General features: G+C 40.9%; 1 protein-coding gene across 8 annotated transcripts in view; it reads left to right on the top strand.

Moving 5' to 3' along the window:
• The window catches only part of limch1a (LIM and calponin homology domains 1a), a 159,345-nt gene that overhangs the window by 90,315 nt on the left and 52,769 nt on the right, over positions 1-16,261 (top strand). For all 8 annotated transcript variants that reach the window (XM_059032646.1, XM_059032647.1, XM_059032649.1 and 5 more), the window contains 3 exons: positions 6,731-6,761; positions 7,626-7,736; positions 15,585-15,780. In XM_059032646.1, the coding sequence (XP_058888629.1) occupies positions 6,731-6,761; positions 7,626-7,736; positions 15,585-15,780 (338 nt within the window). The remainder of the gene's footprint in view (positions 1-6,730; positions 6,762-7,625; positions 7,737-15,584; positions 15,781-16,261) is intronic.

Genomic DNA, 16,261 nt, shown 5'->3' on the forward strand with positions numbered 1-16,261 from the left:
CTAAAAAAAACACACTGCTGTTTCACATCCCTACTGGTTCCATTACATTTTCGGCATTTTCAGGTTCTTTTTTTTATTTGTTTTTTATCTTGATTATGGCTCAGTGTAACAGAACTGTCATTGGAACAGCTGTTCAGATCAGTGTGGGTAATAATATAGTGAAGGGGCATCATTTAAACGGTCTGTTAAACCCACGTGTCCTTGTCACTCCCATAATTGAACTGCAAATCCTTTTTTTTTTTTTTTTTCTTTTAAAGCACAAAATCCTAAAGAGCAACTTTATATGGATAGGAAATGTCAGAGTTATCTTTGTTTTTTTATGCATTAGATTCATAACATTGTTTTTTGTTTTAATTCTTAAGTCCTGTTGTTTTTTTGTATCACGATAACTCTGAAGTTTAAACCACCCCTATGGCCTCAGTTGATTGTTCCTGTCCCCCAGCAACACTCTGCCCCTAGTGGATGTAAGAAATACTACATTTCCTCTGGTGGTATTTCTTACTCTTTGTCCAAATGTGCAATTTCTTATACAGTAAAGCCATAAATAATTGCGGCCAAAATAGTTTTTACGGGCGAATCACACCCGTAAAAACTATTTTGCTCCAGAAATGTTGGCGACCTGTTGCAATATACGAAGTAAGGATTGTTAGTGTAATTGATAGTCATGCTAAAAATGTGTTTTTTTTTGTTTTTTTTTTTTTCTTTTTTTCCCATACATGAAAAAACCCATAATAAAAGGCTGGCAAATATTTATGGCTTTACAGTATCTAATAGGAACAGTGTGGCAGCAGTTCAACAAAACATTCACATGTTGGCGGTAGCATCTTTCAATTTAGTTAGAATTGTTTTGTTTTGTCAAAGTAGCTATTCAAAGTGGTCATTTTTTTTCTATAATGTGGTTCTTTTTGTTTTGTGTATAAAACAATTTGTATTGTTGTGGTGTGTAGCTGTTTGGAAAGGTTTAAAACCCTATTTTGTCTTATTCTTGCCCATAACATCTGCTGTTTTATTAGCCCCTGTGACAGGGTGAGGTCTGCTGGCTGTCTGACGCATGCATGATTCTATATAGGCAGCAGCCCCATAGGATTTGCCTGTCAATCATAGCAGTGACATGGGGAGGCTGGGAGAGGGTGTGTTGTCTCTCCCTCTCTCCGAGTGGTTGGTATGCGGGTCTTGGGGGGGTCGGTTGGCCTATAAAAATAACGCTCTGTTCCCTCGCCCCGCCCATCTAGGAAGAACGACAGCGGGAGCTGTGTTCGAAAAGTTGGATGGCAAACCATAGCAAGAACATCAGTTCTGGAGAAAGAGAGAGGGGCAAGCAAGCCCGGCTGCGAAAGACAGCCGATACTTATTATTATTTTATTATTATTACCCGAGTGGGACGTGATCAGTTTAGCAGGGGAATATTGGGCAACCCCCTGAGTGTTAGTGAGGGATCAGCAAAGTATCTCTGATACCCGAGCCGTACCGGAGAGCGGAGGATGTGGGATGCTGCAAGGAGCAGCACCTTTTTATTTGTAGTTTTGTTTACTGTGTTTTATTTTCCCGTTTTTGCTTTCGCCTTCTGGTTTTGGTTTATTATTTTCAGCACCTGCGAGTGCAATCGGGATTGTGGAACGAAATATACCGTTGCTGGTAATCACTGCGTGCTACCCCATTTACCGTTGTAGGTATTTGGGACCACAGTATAACAGCGCCATCTACTGTCCTAAATAAATCAGTGCACCCCAGTGGTGTTTCAAAAATAACTTTGTCTCCTATGTCAGTGAATTCTCTCTTCGGGTTGTACCAATTCAAGACCATGCCCTTTGGGTTGCACGGAGCGCCAGCCACTTTCCAGCAGGTGATGGATCGCATTTTTATTATTTGTTTATTTAGCAGACGCCTTTATCCAAGGTGACTTACAGAGACTAGGGTGTGTGAACTATGCATCAGCTGCAGAGTCACTTACAACTACGTCTCACCCGAAAGACTGAGCACAAGGAGGTTAAGTGGCTTGCTCAGGGTCACACAATGAGTCAGTGGCTGAGGTGGGATTTGAACCGGGGACCTCCTGGTTACAAGCCGGTTTCTTTAATCACTGGACCACACAGCCTCCTTATGCCGCTTACATAGATGACATGGTTATCCACAGTGAGGACTGGCTGAGTCATTTATGTAAGGTAGCGGCGGTACTGCAATCCTTGCGGGAGGCTGGGCTCACTGCTAACCCAAAGAAATGTGCCATTGGAAAGATTCAGTCGGAGTATTTGGGGTATCGAGTAGGGAGTTGGCAGATAAGACCACTAGTTGCTAAGGTGAAAGCCTTGGCTGACTGGCCGATCCCTACGACCAAAACCCAGGTGCGGTCCTTTTTTGACAGGCTTGCTACTCCCTTGATGGACCTAACCCGGAAGGCTGTCCCAAATACGGTCCAGTGGATGAAGCTGTGTCAGCGGGCCTTTCTCGCTCTGAAGCGAAGGCTGTGTAGCAAGCCAGTGGTGTGCAGTCCTGATTTCAGTAGGAGGTTCACCCTGCAGACGGATGCATCAGAGACAGGTCTCGGGGAAGTGTTGTCTCAGGAAGTGTGGGGAAGCGAGTACCCAGTCCTGTATATTAGCAGGAAGCTCCATCCCCGTGAGAAAAACTATAGTACCATCGAGAAGGAGTGTCTCGCAGTGAAATGGGCAGTCGATTCACTCCGGTACTACCTCCTGGGGCGCCACTTCACCCTGGTTACAGATCATGTCCCCTTTGCATGGCTTCACCGGATGAAGGCTTAGCAGCGCCAGGATCACACGGTGGTACTGAGGGACACTGCAAGGAGCAGCATCTTTTATTCGTAGTTTTGTTACTGTATTATTTTCCCTTTTTGCTTTCGCATTCTAGTTTTGGTTTATTATTTTCAGCACCTGCGAATGCAATCGGGACTGTGAAACGAAATATACCATTGCTGGTAATCACTGCTTGCTACCCCATTTACCGTTGTCGGTATTTGGGACCACAGCATAACAGCACCATCTACTGTCCTAAATAAATCAGTGGTGTTTCAAAAATAACTTTGTCTCCGCTGTCTCCCACCCTTCCACAGCCCCCTATTACTCTGCTGGGTTGAAACTAATTTTAATAACAGTATTTGTCTCCTGAAGGGTGCAGGAAAATTGTTTTTTAATAGGATGTGGAATTTAAAAAAAATAATACCCATTTCTAAAAAGCTACACATGTTTTTAATAGGTAGGACTTTGGCAGGCTTCATTGTTGAATTTAATTAAAACAGTATCTGACAGTTGTATGTCTCTGCTGTATACCATCACAAAAGTGAATGGTTATATAGGAGCGCGGACACAATTCTTAAATATTTTTTAAACATACACAGTAAGCTCCAATGAAGGAGACGTCTTGTACTGTACAGCAGTATAGCTTAGAGCAGGGGTCTTCAATCCTGGTCGTGGAGGGCCTGTGTCTCTCCTGGTTTTTGTTCCAACTGTACCCTAAATTACTTAACAATTAATTAATTTAGACCCAGAAGGGACATCAGCCCTCCAGGACCAGGATTAGAGACCCCTGGCTTAGAGTAAGTAGCGGGGTTCCGAAAAATATAGCGTTATACATCCCCACGTGTTTCTGCAACTGTTTAAATAATGTACCTGTTCTTTTTCTTTTCATTAACATCCTGACAACTTTTAAGCCTGAGGCGATTGATGCATGATATCGTTTGACAACTATCGATAGTCAAGCCTGTGCATCGTTTTTGTGTAAAGGGTTTAAGCAACGAAAAGCTTATTTTTTATTAACTTTGGAATCTGCAATTATTTTTTGGATTAAACACAGAGCTTCTCTGCTCCCCTCAGGTGTGACTTACTGAATCTGCATGCGATTGAGCTCACCTTCTCCCCCCTGCCCCACCCCCTGTGAGTGTTTATGATGGGATTGCATCTGTGCAAGTAACAGAGCAAGTTAAGAGCATTGTGCTCGAATTACAAATACTGTTTCGACCGAGCTACAATGCCTTCTGATGTATGGCAATTATTTTCTATAGTAAGACGGCAAGAAAGAAAAGTAAAGAAATTTCATGTTTGGGATACTTCGGTAACACAACTAATTTGTGTGCTAATTTAATGAGATGGCACCCTACAAAACTTCAAACAAAATCTGCATTTATTCATCTGAACTACCCTGTAGTAAAAATGAAGAAAAACAACCAAGATCGTTCCAAATGTTGTATCTTTGCAATGTCAGTCCCTAGTGAGCAGGTATTCAGTAATGCTGGGCAGATTGAAAAAAGTGCCAGTCATTGCTTAAATTAAAACAAAATGTGGACACTCATGTTCCTTAACACAATTATATATACAGTGCCTTGGAAAAGTATTCAGACCCCTGACCAATTCTCTCATATTACTGAATTACAAATGGTACATTGAAATTTCGTTCTGTTTGATTTTTTATTTTAAAACACTGAAACTCAAAATCAGTTATTGTAAGGTGACATTGGTTTTATGTTGGGAAATATTTTTCAGAAAAATAAATAAAAAACTGAAATATCTTGCTTGCATAAGTATTCAACCCCTGTGCTGTGGAAGCTCCCAGTTTACACCGATGAAAGAAATTGCCCTAACGAGGACACAATTACCTTACCATTGGCCTCCACCTGTGAACCATTAAAGTTGCTGTCACATTTTCTGGATAAAAACCCCACTGTTGAAGGATCATTGGTCAGGCTGTGAATCTGAAGGAAAATGAAGACCAAAGAGCATTCTACAGAAGTTAGGGATAAAGTAATACAAATGCATAGATTAGGGAAAGGGTACAAAATAATATCCAAGTGTTTGGATATCCCAGTGAGCACAGTTGGATCAATAATCAGGAAGTGGAAGCTGTATCACACCACCCAGGCACTGCCAAGAAAAGGCCATCCCTCAAAACTCAGCGCTCAGACAAGAAGGAGACTTGTGAGAGAAGCCACAGAGAGGCCAACAATCACTTTGAAGGAGCTACAGAGTTCAGTGGCTGGGAGTGGAGTAATGGTGCACCAGTCAACCATATCAAGAGCTCTGCATAACACTGGCCTGTATGGGAGGGTGGCAAGGAAGAAGCCGTTACTCAAAAAGTACCATCTGAAAGCACGTCTGGAGTTTGCCAGAAAGCATGAGAGTGACCCAGCTGCGAGTGGGAAAAGGTTTTGTGGTCAGATGAGACCAAGATAGAGCGTTTTGGCCAAAACTCAAAGCGCTATGTGTGGCGCAAACCTAACACTGCCCATGCCTCAAGAGACACCATCTCTACAGTGAAGTGGTGGTGGTTATTTTTTCTTAATTTAGTAGTTGCCTATTATTTATTATTTTCTCCCAATTTAAAATATCCAATTATTATTTAAGCTCGGCTCACCGGTACCACAAGGCACTGTGTGTGTGTGTGTGTGTGTGTGTGTGTGTGTGTCTATATATATATATATATATATATATATATATATATATATATATATATATATATATATATATATATATATATATATATATAAATTACTATGCATAAACTGATGCAATCAATTTAATATGCATAATAGTTTTTAAAGCATTACTAGCTATGTTACACAGTAATCCACAGCTCCACATGTATTACTGCATTTTTTTTTACCCTTTCATAATGGCGATTAATCAGTGCATCGGCTTTTTTTGGAGAACGATATAGCGATAGTGAAAAATTAGGCATCGCCCCGGCCTTTAAACTTTTTACATTTATAACTTTAAAGCTCTTTTACAAATGGCTGCTCTAGCGCACTGGGTTTTGAGATCTGTCCTCTAAATCACTGCAGGAAAAAAATAAATAATAATAATAATAATAATAATAATAATGGGAAAAAACAACATAAGAAGTGCTCTGGCTTTTCTGTTCTGTACCACATCATGGATCGTTATTGCTGTGTTACCTGTTTGACAATGTGGACAATAATCCTTACACTAATAGTGCACTAGAGTGGTCATTTTGAAAAGATCTTTGAAACCGACCTTAAAGTTTTATAACTGTAAAAAGTTATCAGGATGTTAACAATGAAAAGATAAATAACAGGTATGTTATTTAAACAGTTGTAGCAAAACGTGCGGACATGTAACGCTATATTTGTCAGAGCCCCGCTACTTACTCTTTAGGTACTTTACAAAAAATTATTCCACTTTATTTGAACTCTCAATGAGAAGATTAACCCTGATGACTGGTACTGTATATTGGAGATGCCCATATGTTACACTCACAGTACATGTTTTGCCACAGCATAGTCTGAGAAACACTGTGATGAAGCTTGGTAGCACCATTTCTTAGTCCACTTGAGGGTATCAAAGTATTTAAGACATTCACTTCAGAACTTCTGTTTGGAATTGCACTGACATCTCGCTGAGTTGAAAGGTGAAGAATATATTCTAAGGCAAAAGAGCTTCTTTTTCTAAAAGAAGATTTCTAAAAAGATACAGGTTTACTGTTGTTTTGTAATCCTGGGTTCAGTGAATTGGTAAAAACAGATAAACCAGCTTGTATGAATAACTGCACATTCTTGGCTTTATTTGTGATCAGTATTGCCTGAAACTTTCTATTTTTAAAAGTCCAAACAAGTAATTGTGGACTGGCAGAAAGTTTTAATGGATATGAAACCAGTTTTTAAGACTAGAATACTAAGTAATACTTGCCTGTTCCTTAGTTTTGCTGCAGACAAGCAGTAACAGACCCATAACCAAGAACTGTGTTTTTTACTCTTTCCCAGGGGGTCTGACTGCTGTCGAAAACTGAAAAATGTAAGTAATCATTTTTTCATTCTTGTCTGTTTTTTGTAAAGGCAGCCGGTGGCCCAATAAACTAGAAATATATATATAGTTTTTAAATTTAAAAAAAAAACATTGTGGGTCTCCCTTCAGTAATGTGCTGAGCTGCCAATTCACCAAAAAAAAAAAAAAAAAGAATGCTACACCAGTTGGGAAATAAGATCAATGAGGCAATGACCGAAAGAAAGTAAGTAAATACAGACATAATTTACAGGCTAATATGAGACGTTAGCCAAGGAGCGGTAAAAGAAAAATGACTTGAATGTCAAACCGCAGAAAAAAAGGAAAATACAATAAAAAGCCTGCTTTAGCACAGTGAGCCAGATATGTTGGAACTTTGACTGAACTCTTCATATTTGTGAGCTTTGGCAGCCTCATCCTGAACAACTGTACATCATTTTGATAATCGTCCCTTCATAAATTGCCAATCCCATTCAAAACATATTTCTTAAGAAAAAACAAGATTACAGATGAAATGTGAAAAAAAAAAAAAAAAAATACTGTTTTTCCAGAATACAGAATGTCCCAGTAAAAGTAAATTGATATGATCCCCAAGTGTGAACCTACAACCATTTGTTGTGTAATTGTACAATTGGAATGCAATTTAAGTTTTTATCTGGGTAAGTTTTAACGGTAATAAAAATAATAGTTAACTGACCTTTGAACTGAGCCATGCTGGTTGGCTCACTAAGACAACAGAATATTAATTTCAGTATAAAACTTCCATACAGAAACGGTTCACAGGTCTTGCTTACAGTAGCATTAACTTGGTTTTATGACAGAATTCTATGCCCATTTCAAACAGCCTTTCATTAATCTGTTTTGATTTCCCCTCAGGTGTTGATCACTATATACTGGCTAGGGAAAGCTGCCAATAGCTGTGCTTCATATAGCGGGGCGACACTGAACCTGAAGGAGTTTGAGGGACTGCTGTCACAGATGCGCAAGGTATTCCTGTTTGTGATTTCGCTCCGTGTTTTTACACAGGGCATGTCCGCAGTGGTCTTTCCAATTTAGATCGTAAAAGAATAGACAGCATGTTTTAGTTAAGGCTTTGACTGCTGTACTGACATACATTTTGGAGTTGTGGTTATAAACGCAGTAAACAAAGGGACATATTTTAAAGTCTTTAAACCAAAATGCAATTTGCACCATTTTTTTGTAAAGGGAAACTGTTTGTTACATAAAAAGTAAAACAAAAAAACCCATACTCGCTTTTAAGCCTTTGAGTTTAATTTTACTTTCACAGAAAGTGGCGTATTATAGTGAATGTCTTATAAGGCAGGCCCTACGGTGTATAGCTGGTAGATGTGATTTTATATACACTATGTAAGTAGTACAAACTACTTAAATCATGATATGATTTTTGACAGCAGTCAGAAATGCAGTGATTGTAAGATTGAACTGCTTGTTTGTTTTTTTTTTTTTTTTTGTGAAGTTGAAATCAAAATATACCTTATTCTGTTATCAGTTTATAAATACTGTCACTACAAAAAAGAATAACATGTGCCTGAAATATGCATTTATACCTAAAAGACCCAGGAGCAGTCAAATTGACAGCCACACAGAAAACAATTGTATTGTTTGATTATACAGAACGGTATTCTGCTTTTATTATTTTTATTTACCAGTCCGCAATGTGTTTAGCTGCAATCAGAATAGTTTCTACTCTCTGCCTGAGTGAATGACTGACAGTCTGTTGTTTTTCATTCAGCCTTTTGAAGGCTGGCCACTGCTTGCCAGCTGTGCTGCTTTGGTCAGTCAATTAGCATCGGGACTAGTGAAAATAAATACCAGAGACAGTGGAGTTTTACAACACAACAATATATGAAATTGATGTTTGGATCAGATGGCACGGAAGTATTCAGTGAAAGCTGGCTCCCGACGGTGGTCTGTTCAGGTGTTTTACAATGCATTGGACCTAGCAGCCATCAACTCCTGGGTACTTTGCAAAGAATGCACGGAGAAGAATTTACCAAGGAGAGAATATATTTTACAGTTAGCACAGGAACTTCACAAGAAGCATTTGGAACAGAGGGAGACTGCCAAGCGTGTACCCACAGCTGAAGCTGGCAACCCCGCTGAGAGCCACAAGAGACGCCAATGCTAGGTTGGCAAGTGCAATAAAAAATAAAACTTTGGACAGCTGTGCCCTGTGCAGAAAGGTGGCGTGGAGAAGCACATTATAGACACAAGGTAAAGGAATAACCTTTTGTCAGAACAAAGAAAAATAAATGTAGTCTTTTTTTTATAACTTCTTGTGCTGTGTGCTTCTGTAAAATGTTTTCTCTTATTTATCTATGCTGTTCAGTTGCTTTTGCTCATCTGATAATAATCCGATTGCTGTTAAAGTTAAAAAATGTATTGCTATCGTTTCAGTTTTATAAATGTGTATGTGTAAACCGATGTCTGTTCAGATGTTTATTTACATTTTGATCTGTAAAATAAATGTTCAGGTATTTGTGACGTACTCAATAAAAAGAAAACTAATTACATCCGACTTTTTCTCCTTTCATTATACTATTTACAGTGTTTTGAATACAGCCGTCAGAAAGACTGCTGCGGGGCTTCTAGGTATGAGTGTATCTCCGGAACAAGAGAAATGAGAGCATTAGTTCTAAGAAATGAGTGCCTCAAAACAGAATGGCAAGAGAGATGCCACAGAGTCATTAATACAACCATAAAGCTACTGTGAATAAACTCTTACTTTTATTGAAAACCCGAGTCAGCGCAGGGGTGGTAGTGGTGAGCTGAGCTTAATTGTATATATCAAATTGGGAGAAAAAGCGGGTAAAACAAAGTGCGCAGAGTGCACCGTCCTGGTGCCGAGTGTCGGCGAAGAGTGCACAGAGTGTTGGTACAAAGTGCACACTACTACTGTGTGCTCTGACACTACTGCTGTGTGCTCTGACACTACTGCTGTGTGCTCTGCACTACTTGCCATGCCTGGGTTTAATGCATGTGTTTCTTGCAAGGCCAATTTCAGCTATTGTTTCTATTATCAAGAAGTACTAGACTCATGGTACTGTCACAACGCTCTCACGGTCTGTAAGAAAGAAGGTTCTTTCACCAAGAACAAGTAGAAGAATTGTGATTATTATGATTTCCATTACATGAGAGTAGATGTTAAAACTTCATGCTGATTAGAACTTGGCTCTCGCCAAGATAAGCATCAACTAAGACGTAGCTTCACAGTCAACTAATGTGATCCATATGTGTCTCCATCCATTTGCGCTTCCTTCCATATGATGATGTAGATATCCTTCTGTCTGGTGTTGATGGCTGAAGTGTAATGCTGGCTCCAGGGATCAGCTTATTGCCTCCCTAGCGCATCAGCACACACAACGGCTGCGATGCTGGCTCCGGGGATCAACCATAGTGCGGTCTCTCCAGCGCATCAGCATGACAACAGTCTGGATTGAACTAAGTAGGGTACATCTCTGGGGTCTTCAAGTGGGCACCTTCCATCCTCGGTGTTTCGTCGACTAGCTCATGACACCTCAAGAGGGCTCGACGATGATTCTGGCGTCCCAGCATCACCCCCCTCCGTCCCCCACTCAACTCAGCCCAGCTTACTTACGCATACATCAGCGTTTCTTTCTTTCTATTGTGCTTGAGATCCCCAGGCAGAATCTTTCCGTCTCAACCACAGCCAGTTGCTGCAACTCTCTGTTGCTTCAGATAAGTTCTTCACTGTGTGACGCAACTCTTGGCCACTGAATCCGACGTCTCTGAGAAACCGGGTTGTAGAGTGTGCCACAAATCCTCGACATCCCACCTCCACTGGGTAAACCCGGACTCTCCATCCTGGCTAGTTGAACATACCGCAGTTTCTTCCTCTCATACGCCTCATCTACAGCATCCTCCCATGGCACTGTTAACTCTATCAGGTGAACAAGGCGTGCTGATCCAGACCACAAGACAATATCTGGTCGAAGGTTAGTGGTGGCAATCTCAGGTGGAAAAATAAGCCATTGACTAACATCTGCCAGCATTTTCCAGTCTCTAGCAGCTTCCATTTGTCCTGGGCGAGGATTGGTTTTAACACCTTTTTTTGGTGGTTGCTCTCCTGGGCAGAGGAATGTTGTCTTTTGTGTGTAATGTTTTGATGGAACAGGTGGCTACTTATTGGTCATGTTACACTTGTCTTCTAATGCTAATGCCAAACATCGCAGCACCTGGTCATGGAGCCAAGTAAACCGTCCTTGGCTAAGAGCCACCTTACATCCTGTCAAAATGTGCCTTAATGTTGCAGGTGATGAACACAAAGGACATGAGGGATCCTCTCCTACCCAGAGGTTTAGGTTCTTTGGTGATGGGAGAACATCATATGTTGACCTGATGAGGAAACTGATCTGTTCCATTGACCATAGGTCTTGCCAGCCAACCTTGCGTTTTCCCACACTCTCCCATCTCATCCATTCTCCCTGCTTGGCCTGGGAAATGGCCTTTATACACCTCATCCTCTCCTCCTGCTTTTGCACCTTGTTGACTACCAGCTTTCTCCGTTGAGCTGGGGCTGCCTTGTGCCATGTAGGAGGAGCTGAACTGAGACCAAGGCCCCCTCTTCCATGCTGAACTTGCCCCATGATATCACCAATTCTAAGGGCAGCTTTTGCATCCTCCACAGCTTTCTTTGCCGCCCACTTTCTTCCAGTTTTCAACACAGGTGCTGCCTCCCTTACGCATTTGTCGCGTGACTCTACTAATGTCATTTCCATTCGAACCATGGCGCACTTAAACTCCTCGGTTAGAGCGGAGACAGGTAGCTGCAGTATTCCTTTACCATAAAGTCCCACTCTGCTGAGGCAGCGTGGAACTCCCAACTATTTCCTGATGTGTGAACTGATTAAAGCTTCCAGCTTCTCTACTGTTGTCAAAGAAACCTCGTACACAGTCAGTGGCCACAGCAACCTCGGCAGTAGACCAAACTGAAAGCACCAGAGTTTTAGTTTACCTGGTAGAGCGCAGCTGTCTATGCTCTTCAACCCTTCCACTGCTTGTTGTCTAACTTCTCCCACACGAACTGTGTCCTTTAGATCCCGGTCGTACAATCTCCCAAGACTCTTCACTGGCTTCTCAGACACTGTTGGTATTGCATCACCATTAATGAATGTTTTATCTACTACTTTAACTTTAATTATAGAGATGCTGCTTGATTTAGTGGGCTTGAATTGCATTCGTGCCCATTGATGTGTTCTAAGCATCCTGGGAAACCTGGAATGCCCGCTTTTTGTATTGAAGTGTTAATGAAGCAGTTCTTTAATAGGTAAGTTGACAATCTCTGAGCAATAATGCTGAAGAAAATTTTGCCTTCTATGTTTAATGGGGAAATAGGGCGAAACTGACTGATGCTTGTAGAATATTTTTCTTTAGGTATAAAGACTCCACCTGCTCGGCGCCATGCTCTTTGTACAACCTGTTTTTCCCATGCCACTTTCATCAATTTCCACAGGATTCATAGAACTCCTGAAGCACTCTTGTACACTCTGTACGGAACTCCATTAGGCCCTGGAGATGATGACGCCCTTGCTTTTTTCACAGCTTGCTCTACTTCTTTTCACTTAGGTGCACAGTCCTCCATTTGGTATTCTGGTGGATTGATAGGTGGGATGTCTGACGGAATTGACATAGGCTCCTGCCTTTTTGAATCTGTATGTGTTTCCTCCAAATATCTCTCCAGCTCAAACTTAGATGCTTTTAGAGTGCCATTCTTCTCACTGGTGAATAACTTATTTACAAATTTGAATGGGTCTTTATAAAAGTTAGTTCTCTCACGTTCCTTCTTTTTGTAGCATTTCCGTAAGCGCTCAGCTCTGCGCAATGTTGCAAGCTTATCTTTTATGACCCTTTGTAAGAGATTGAGTCCCTCCTTCTGACTTTGTTCTGCTCTTCTTCATTGCTTCCTCAGCTGTCTCCTTTCTCTAACTAAGCGTTCAATCTCCTGCTGCCGTCTAGACTTTCCAGGAATAGTTTGTACTTTTTCCTTCCTTTTTTCAACTCCAAACCTCTCGCTTCCATATGCGTAGATGATGTCCCCAAATTTATCCAGTTTCTTTTCAACTGTTCCAATTAACATTTCCAATGCAAAGCAGAGATCCGTGTTTACTGTGTCCCATGCAGTTTTCTCACAAGCTCTTGGCCATTTAACTCCAGGCTTGTGCCCGTTGAGGTTCTTTTCTCTCTTATGCTGGTTTGTCTGACCGGGTTCACAAGGATCATTAGGTTCATCACTAACTGTGTCCATGCAAGTCCTCCTCACATCTATGACGGGTGCTGATATTCTGCAAACTGTGGTTTGCTTCCTGTTGCTGGATTTCATTCGACTGACTTCGTAAGAAGTACTGATCAATGCGAGGCCCTTGTCCCTTCTCTCTCAAGCATTTAATTCTCCCTTTATGAATCTTCATACCCCTGACCGTTGTCGCCTTGCTCCAGCCGCAGACACAAACCTGGAGTTCCATGTCTTTGCTAACTGCAGATCTTGAACTAGTCTTTTGTGAAGTACTCTCCATACTCGTATCCGTTTCCATTCCTAAGTCGTTAACCGTGTTGTCCAACGTTGAGTCATCTTCCGCCCCTGCTCTCGCACACTCTAGGGGTATTTTTCTCTTAATTTCTTAGAAGCATTGGGCGGGTGTCTCCATCATCCTGTAAACACAGAGCTGGATACTGCCGACAAGGGTAGCTAACCCTTGCCAGCCCCAATGGGGTCTCTTTCCTCCTATCAGCTGTCTCTCCAGGCTGTCACAAGGTCTTTCCCTTGTTGCCAGCTGCACTATTCACAGCAGTCACTGGATGTATCCAGATCTTCATGATTTCCATTACATGAGAGTAGATGTTAAAACTTCATGCTGATTTGAACTTGGCTCTCGCCAAGATAAGTACCAACTAAGACGTAGGAAGGTTAATAACAATCCGAGATTGACTGCCAAAGATATTTAAAGTGAATTGGCGGCAAGTGGGCCTGGGGTTTCCATTTCAACCATAGATCGAGTATTGCATGGTGAAGGTCTCAATGGTCACAGGCCAAGGAAAAAGCCACTGTAAGGTAAACGTCAGAAGGAAAATTGCTTAAAGTTTGCAAAACAGCATTTGAATGATGGATATGAGTTCTGGTCAAAGGTTTTATGGAGGTTGTTGCGTTTGGAGAAAGCTGGCGAGGCGTACAATGAAAAGAACACCATTCCTATCAAGCATGGAGGTGGTAATATCCTTCTATGGGGCTGTTTTTCCTCTAATGGCACAGGGCATTTAGTGCCAATACATGCTAAAATGGATTCCATAGCATACCAAAAGATATTGGCCAATCATCTGAAACCCTCCGCTACAAAACTTGGTTAATACACTGTTCAAGTAACAACAAACAAATGAATGACACACTGAATGAATTTAGTGTCTTGTATCTGAGTTTAGTTTACCAGGTACCTCTGGTAATAAGGAAATGATACTCTTAAATAAAAACAATTGTACTATGGAACACAAAGCCTTTTAAGAAAATCTATCAGTTCTGCTTTTTTTATCAGTAAATAGTCATGCAATAGAGGTTTCGGTAATAACAACGCTGTTTAATATTGCTGTATAACCTTTTTATGGCATAGAAATTACACTCCCTGACGTATACTTTGACAATACCAACCTGTGCAATAAAAGCATAAGGTACTGGTACACCAATACAAATGTCATGTTAAAATGTTATCCATAAACCTGTCTCCTGATTTGCTTTTAGACATGTACTGTAGATACAATTTTTTTGGAACAACTGCAGTTATTTTTTGTTATTTATTTATTTGCTATTGTAACTAATGTTAAAACGTACATTTATACAAGGGATTTATTATAGCAGTGTGGCTAGGATGCCTTCCACTGACCTTTTTGCTGAGCTAGGGATTCATGTGTTAGTATGGGATTCTTGCACTGGAAAGAATTCCTAATCACAGAGTTGTCAAAGACAGCCATTGTTCTCTGTGCTCTGACCATGTGGGTCAGCTACAAGTGCCTTCGTATCCTCCAGAGCCAAGAGCTGGCAAGGAGACAGGACTGGGCTGAGTTTCCTCTGAGGATCAGGAAAAGCATTTTTGCATATTTTTTCATTGCTGATTGCCTCGCAGAAGAGATTCTTCTTTCATAACAGGAATGTCTGTCGAAGGTGGAGGGAGGCTAATGGACACACTGGCTCATTATAACCCAATAGACCCAGGGCATTGAATCCTGTAACGGAGTGGGAGCTGCTAGTCTGGGAGAAAGAGGGGGAAAAAAAGACTGGGACCTGTGTGGAATGGTTTCATCCAGAAAATGAAATGAATTACCTATAAACTGAATACCTTGAGCTGAATTGTTGCTTCTCAATCAGTGCAGCTGTGTACAGTTCACACCATGATTCGTAAACAGGTAGTTGGTGAGGCATGTTTTCTGGAATTGGTTATTAGAATTGTATTTGTACAGCTTGTTGTATGGATTTGTTTGGGAAATGCTGTTGTATATCCACTCTTTCCCTTTGGATATTACAGTATTGCTGGCTTTATTTCATTCATGTTGTCACTGTTTATCAGATTTCTTTATTATTATTTGAATAAGAAATTCACTTTTTCCACTGTTACTAGGATTATATTTACTGGATATCTTTCTGGTCAATGTATTTTGTTATCCTGGATACTTTTGTCAAGAATTGTTCCATGCCATAGTGCCACTGTATTTGCTTCCATACGCACTTGATATAGTGTTGAATATGAAAGTATAAATCTGTACTTTTTTACAGTGTTTGTAATTTTTAGTTTTTGTTTTTGACACTGTTAGGAGGCTGAAGACCTAGAGAGCCCCAAACACAGCATTCGTGACAGCGGCTACATAGACTGCTGGGACTCTGAACGCAGCGACTCCCTCTCGCCACCCCGGCACGGCAGAGACGACTCCTTCGACAGCCTGGATTCATTCGGCTCACGCTCGCATCATACTCCCTCTCCCGATGTGGTGATCCTGGGCAGCAGCGATGGTGAGTGCCGGCAGGGTTCACCCCAGGGGATTCCACTGTTTACCCGTTCTGTGCTGCATTGTTGCACATTTGAAGTCTGGGCACAGATAGGCATGTGAAAAGCGCTATACAAATGCCTGAATTTAAAAAAAAAAAAAAACAGGAATTTTAATACTTGTCACTTACAGCAGATACATTTCAATTGAAGTTAAGGTTTGTGTCTGGGTTTTTTGTCAGATACATCAGCATTTTGACACAAAACAATGTTGCTGAATATATTTTTTTAGGAATTTTATTAGAACAATATATACATTGTGATTACCAAACATGAATATAAAGACCTTTTATATCAAAACAAGACAATTGGTTCTAGCTATTGACAAAAGCTTTGAAACGTGATAGTCTGGTGTGTTCATGGTTTAGCCATGTTTTAGATAAGAAATGTCATTCGAATACTGGGATTGGCAGATATCCAGTGTTCAGCAAAGACAACAAAACAGTA

The sequence above is a fragment of the Acipenser ruthenus genome, chromosome 1, assembly GCF_902713425.1.
Source record: "Acipenser ruthenus chromosome 1, fAciRut3.2 maternal haplotype, whole genome shotgun sequence".
Classification (NCBI taxonomy): Eukaryota; Metazoa; Chordata; class Actinopteri; order Acipenseriformes; family Acipenseridae; genus Acipenser; species Acipenser ruthenus.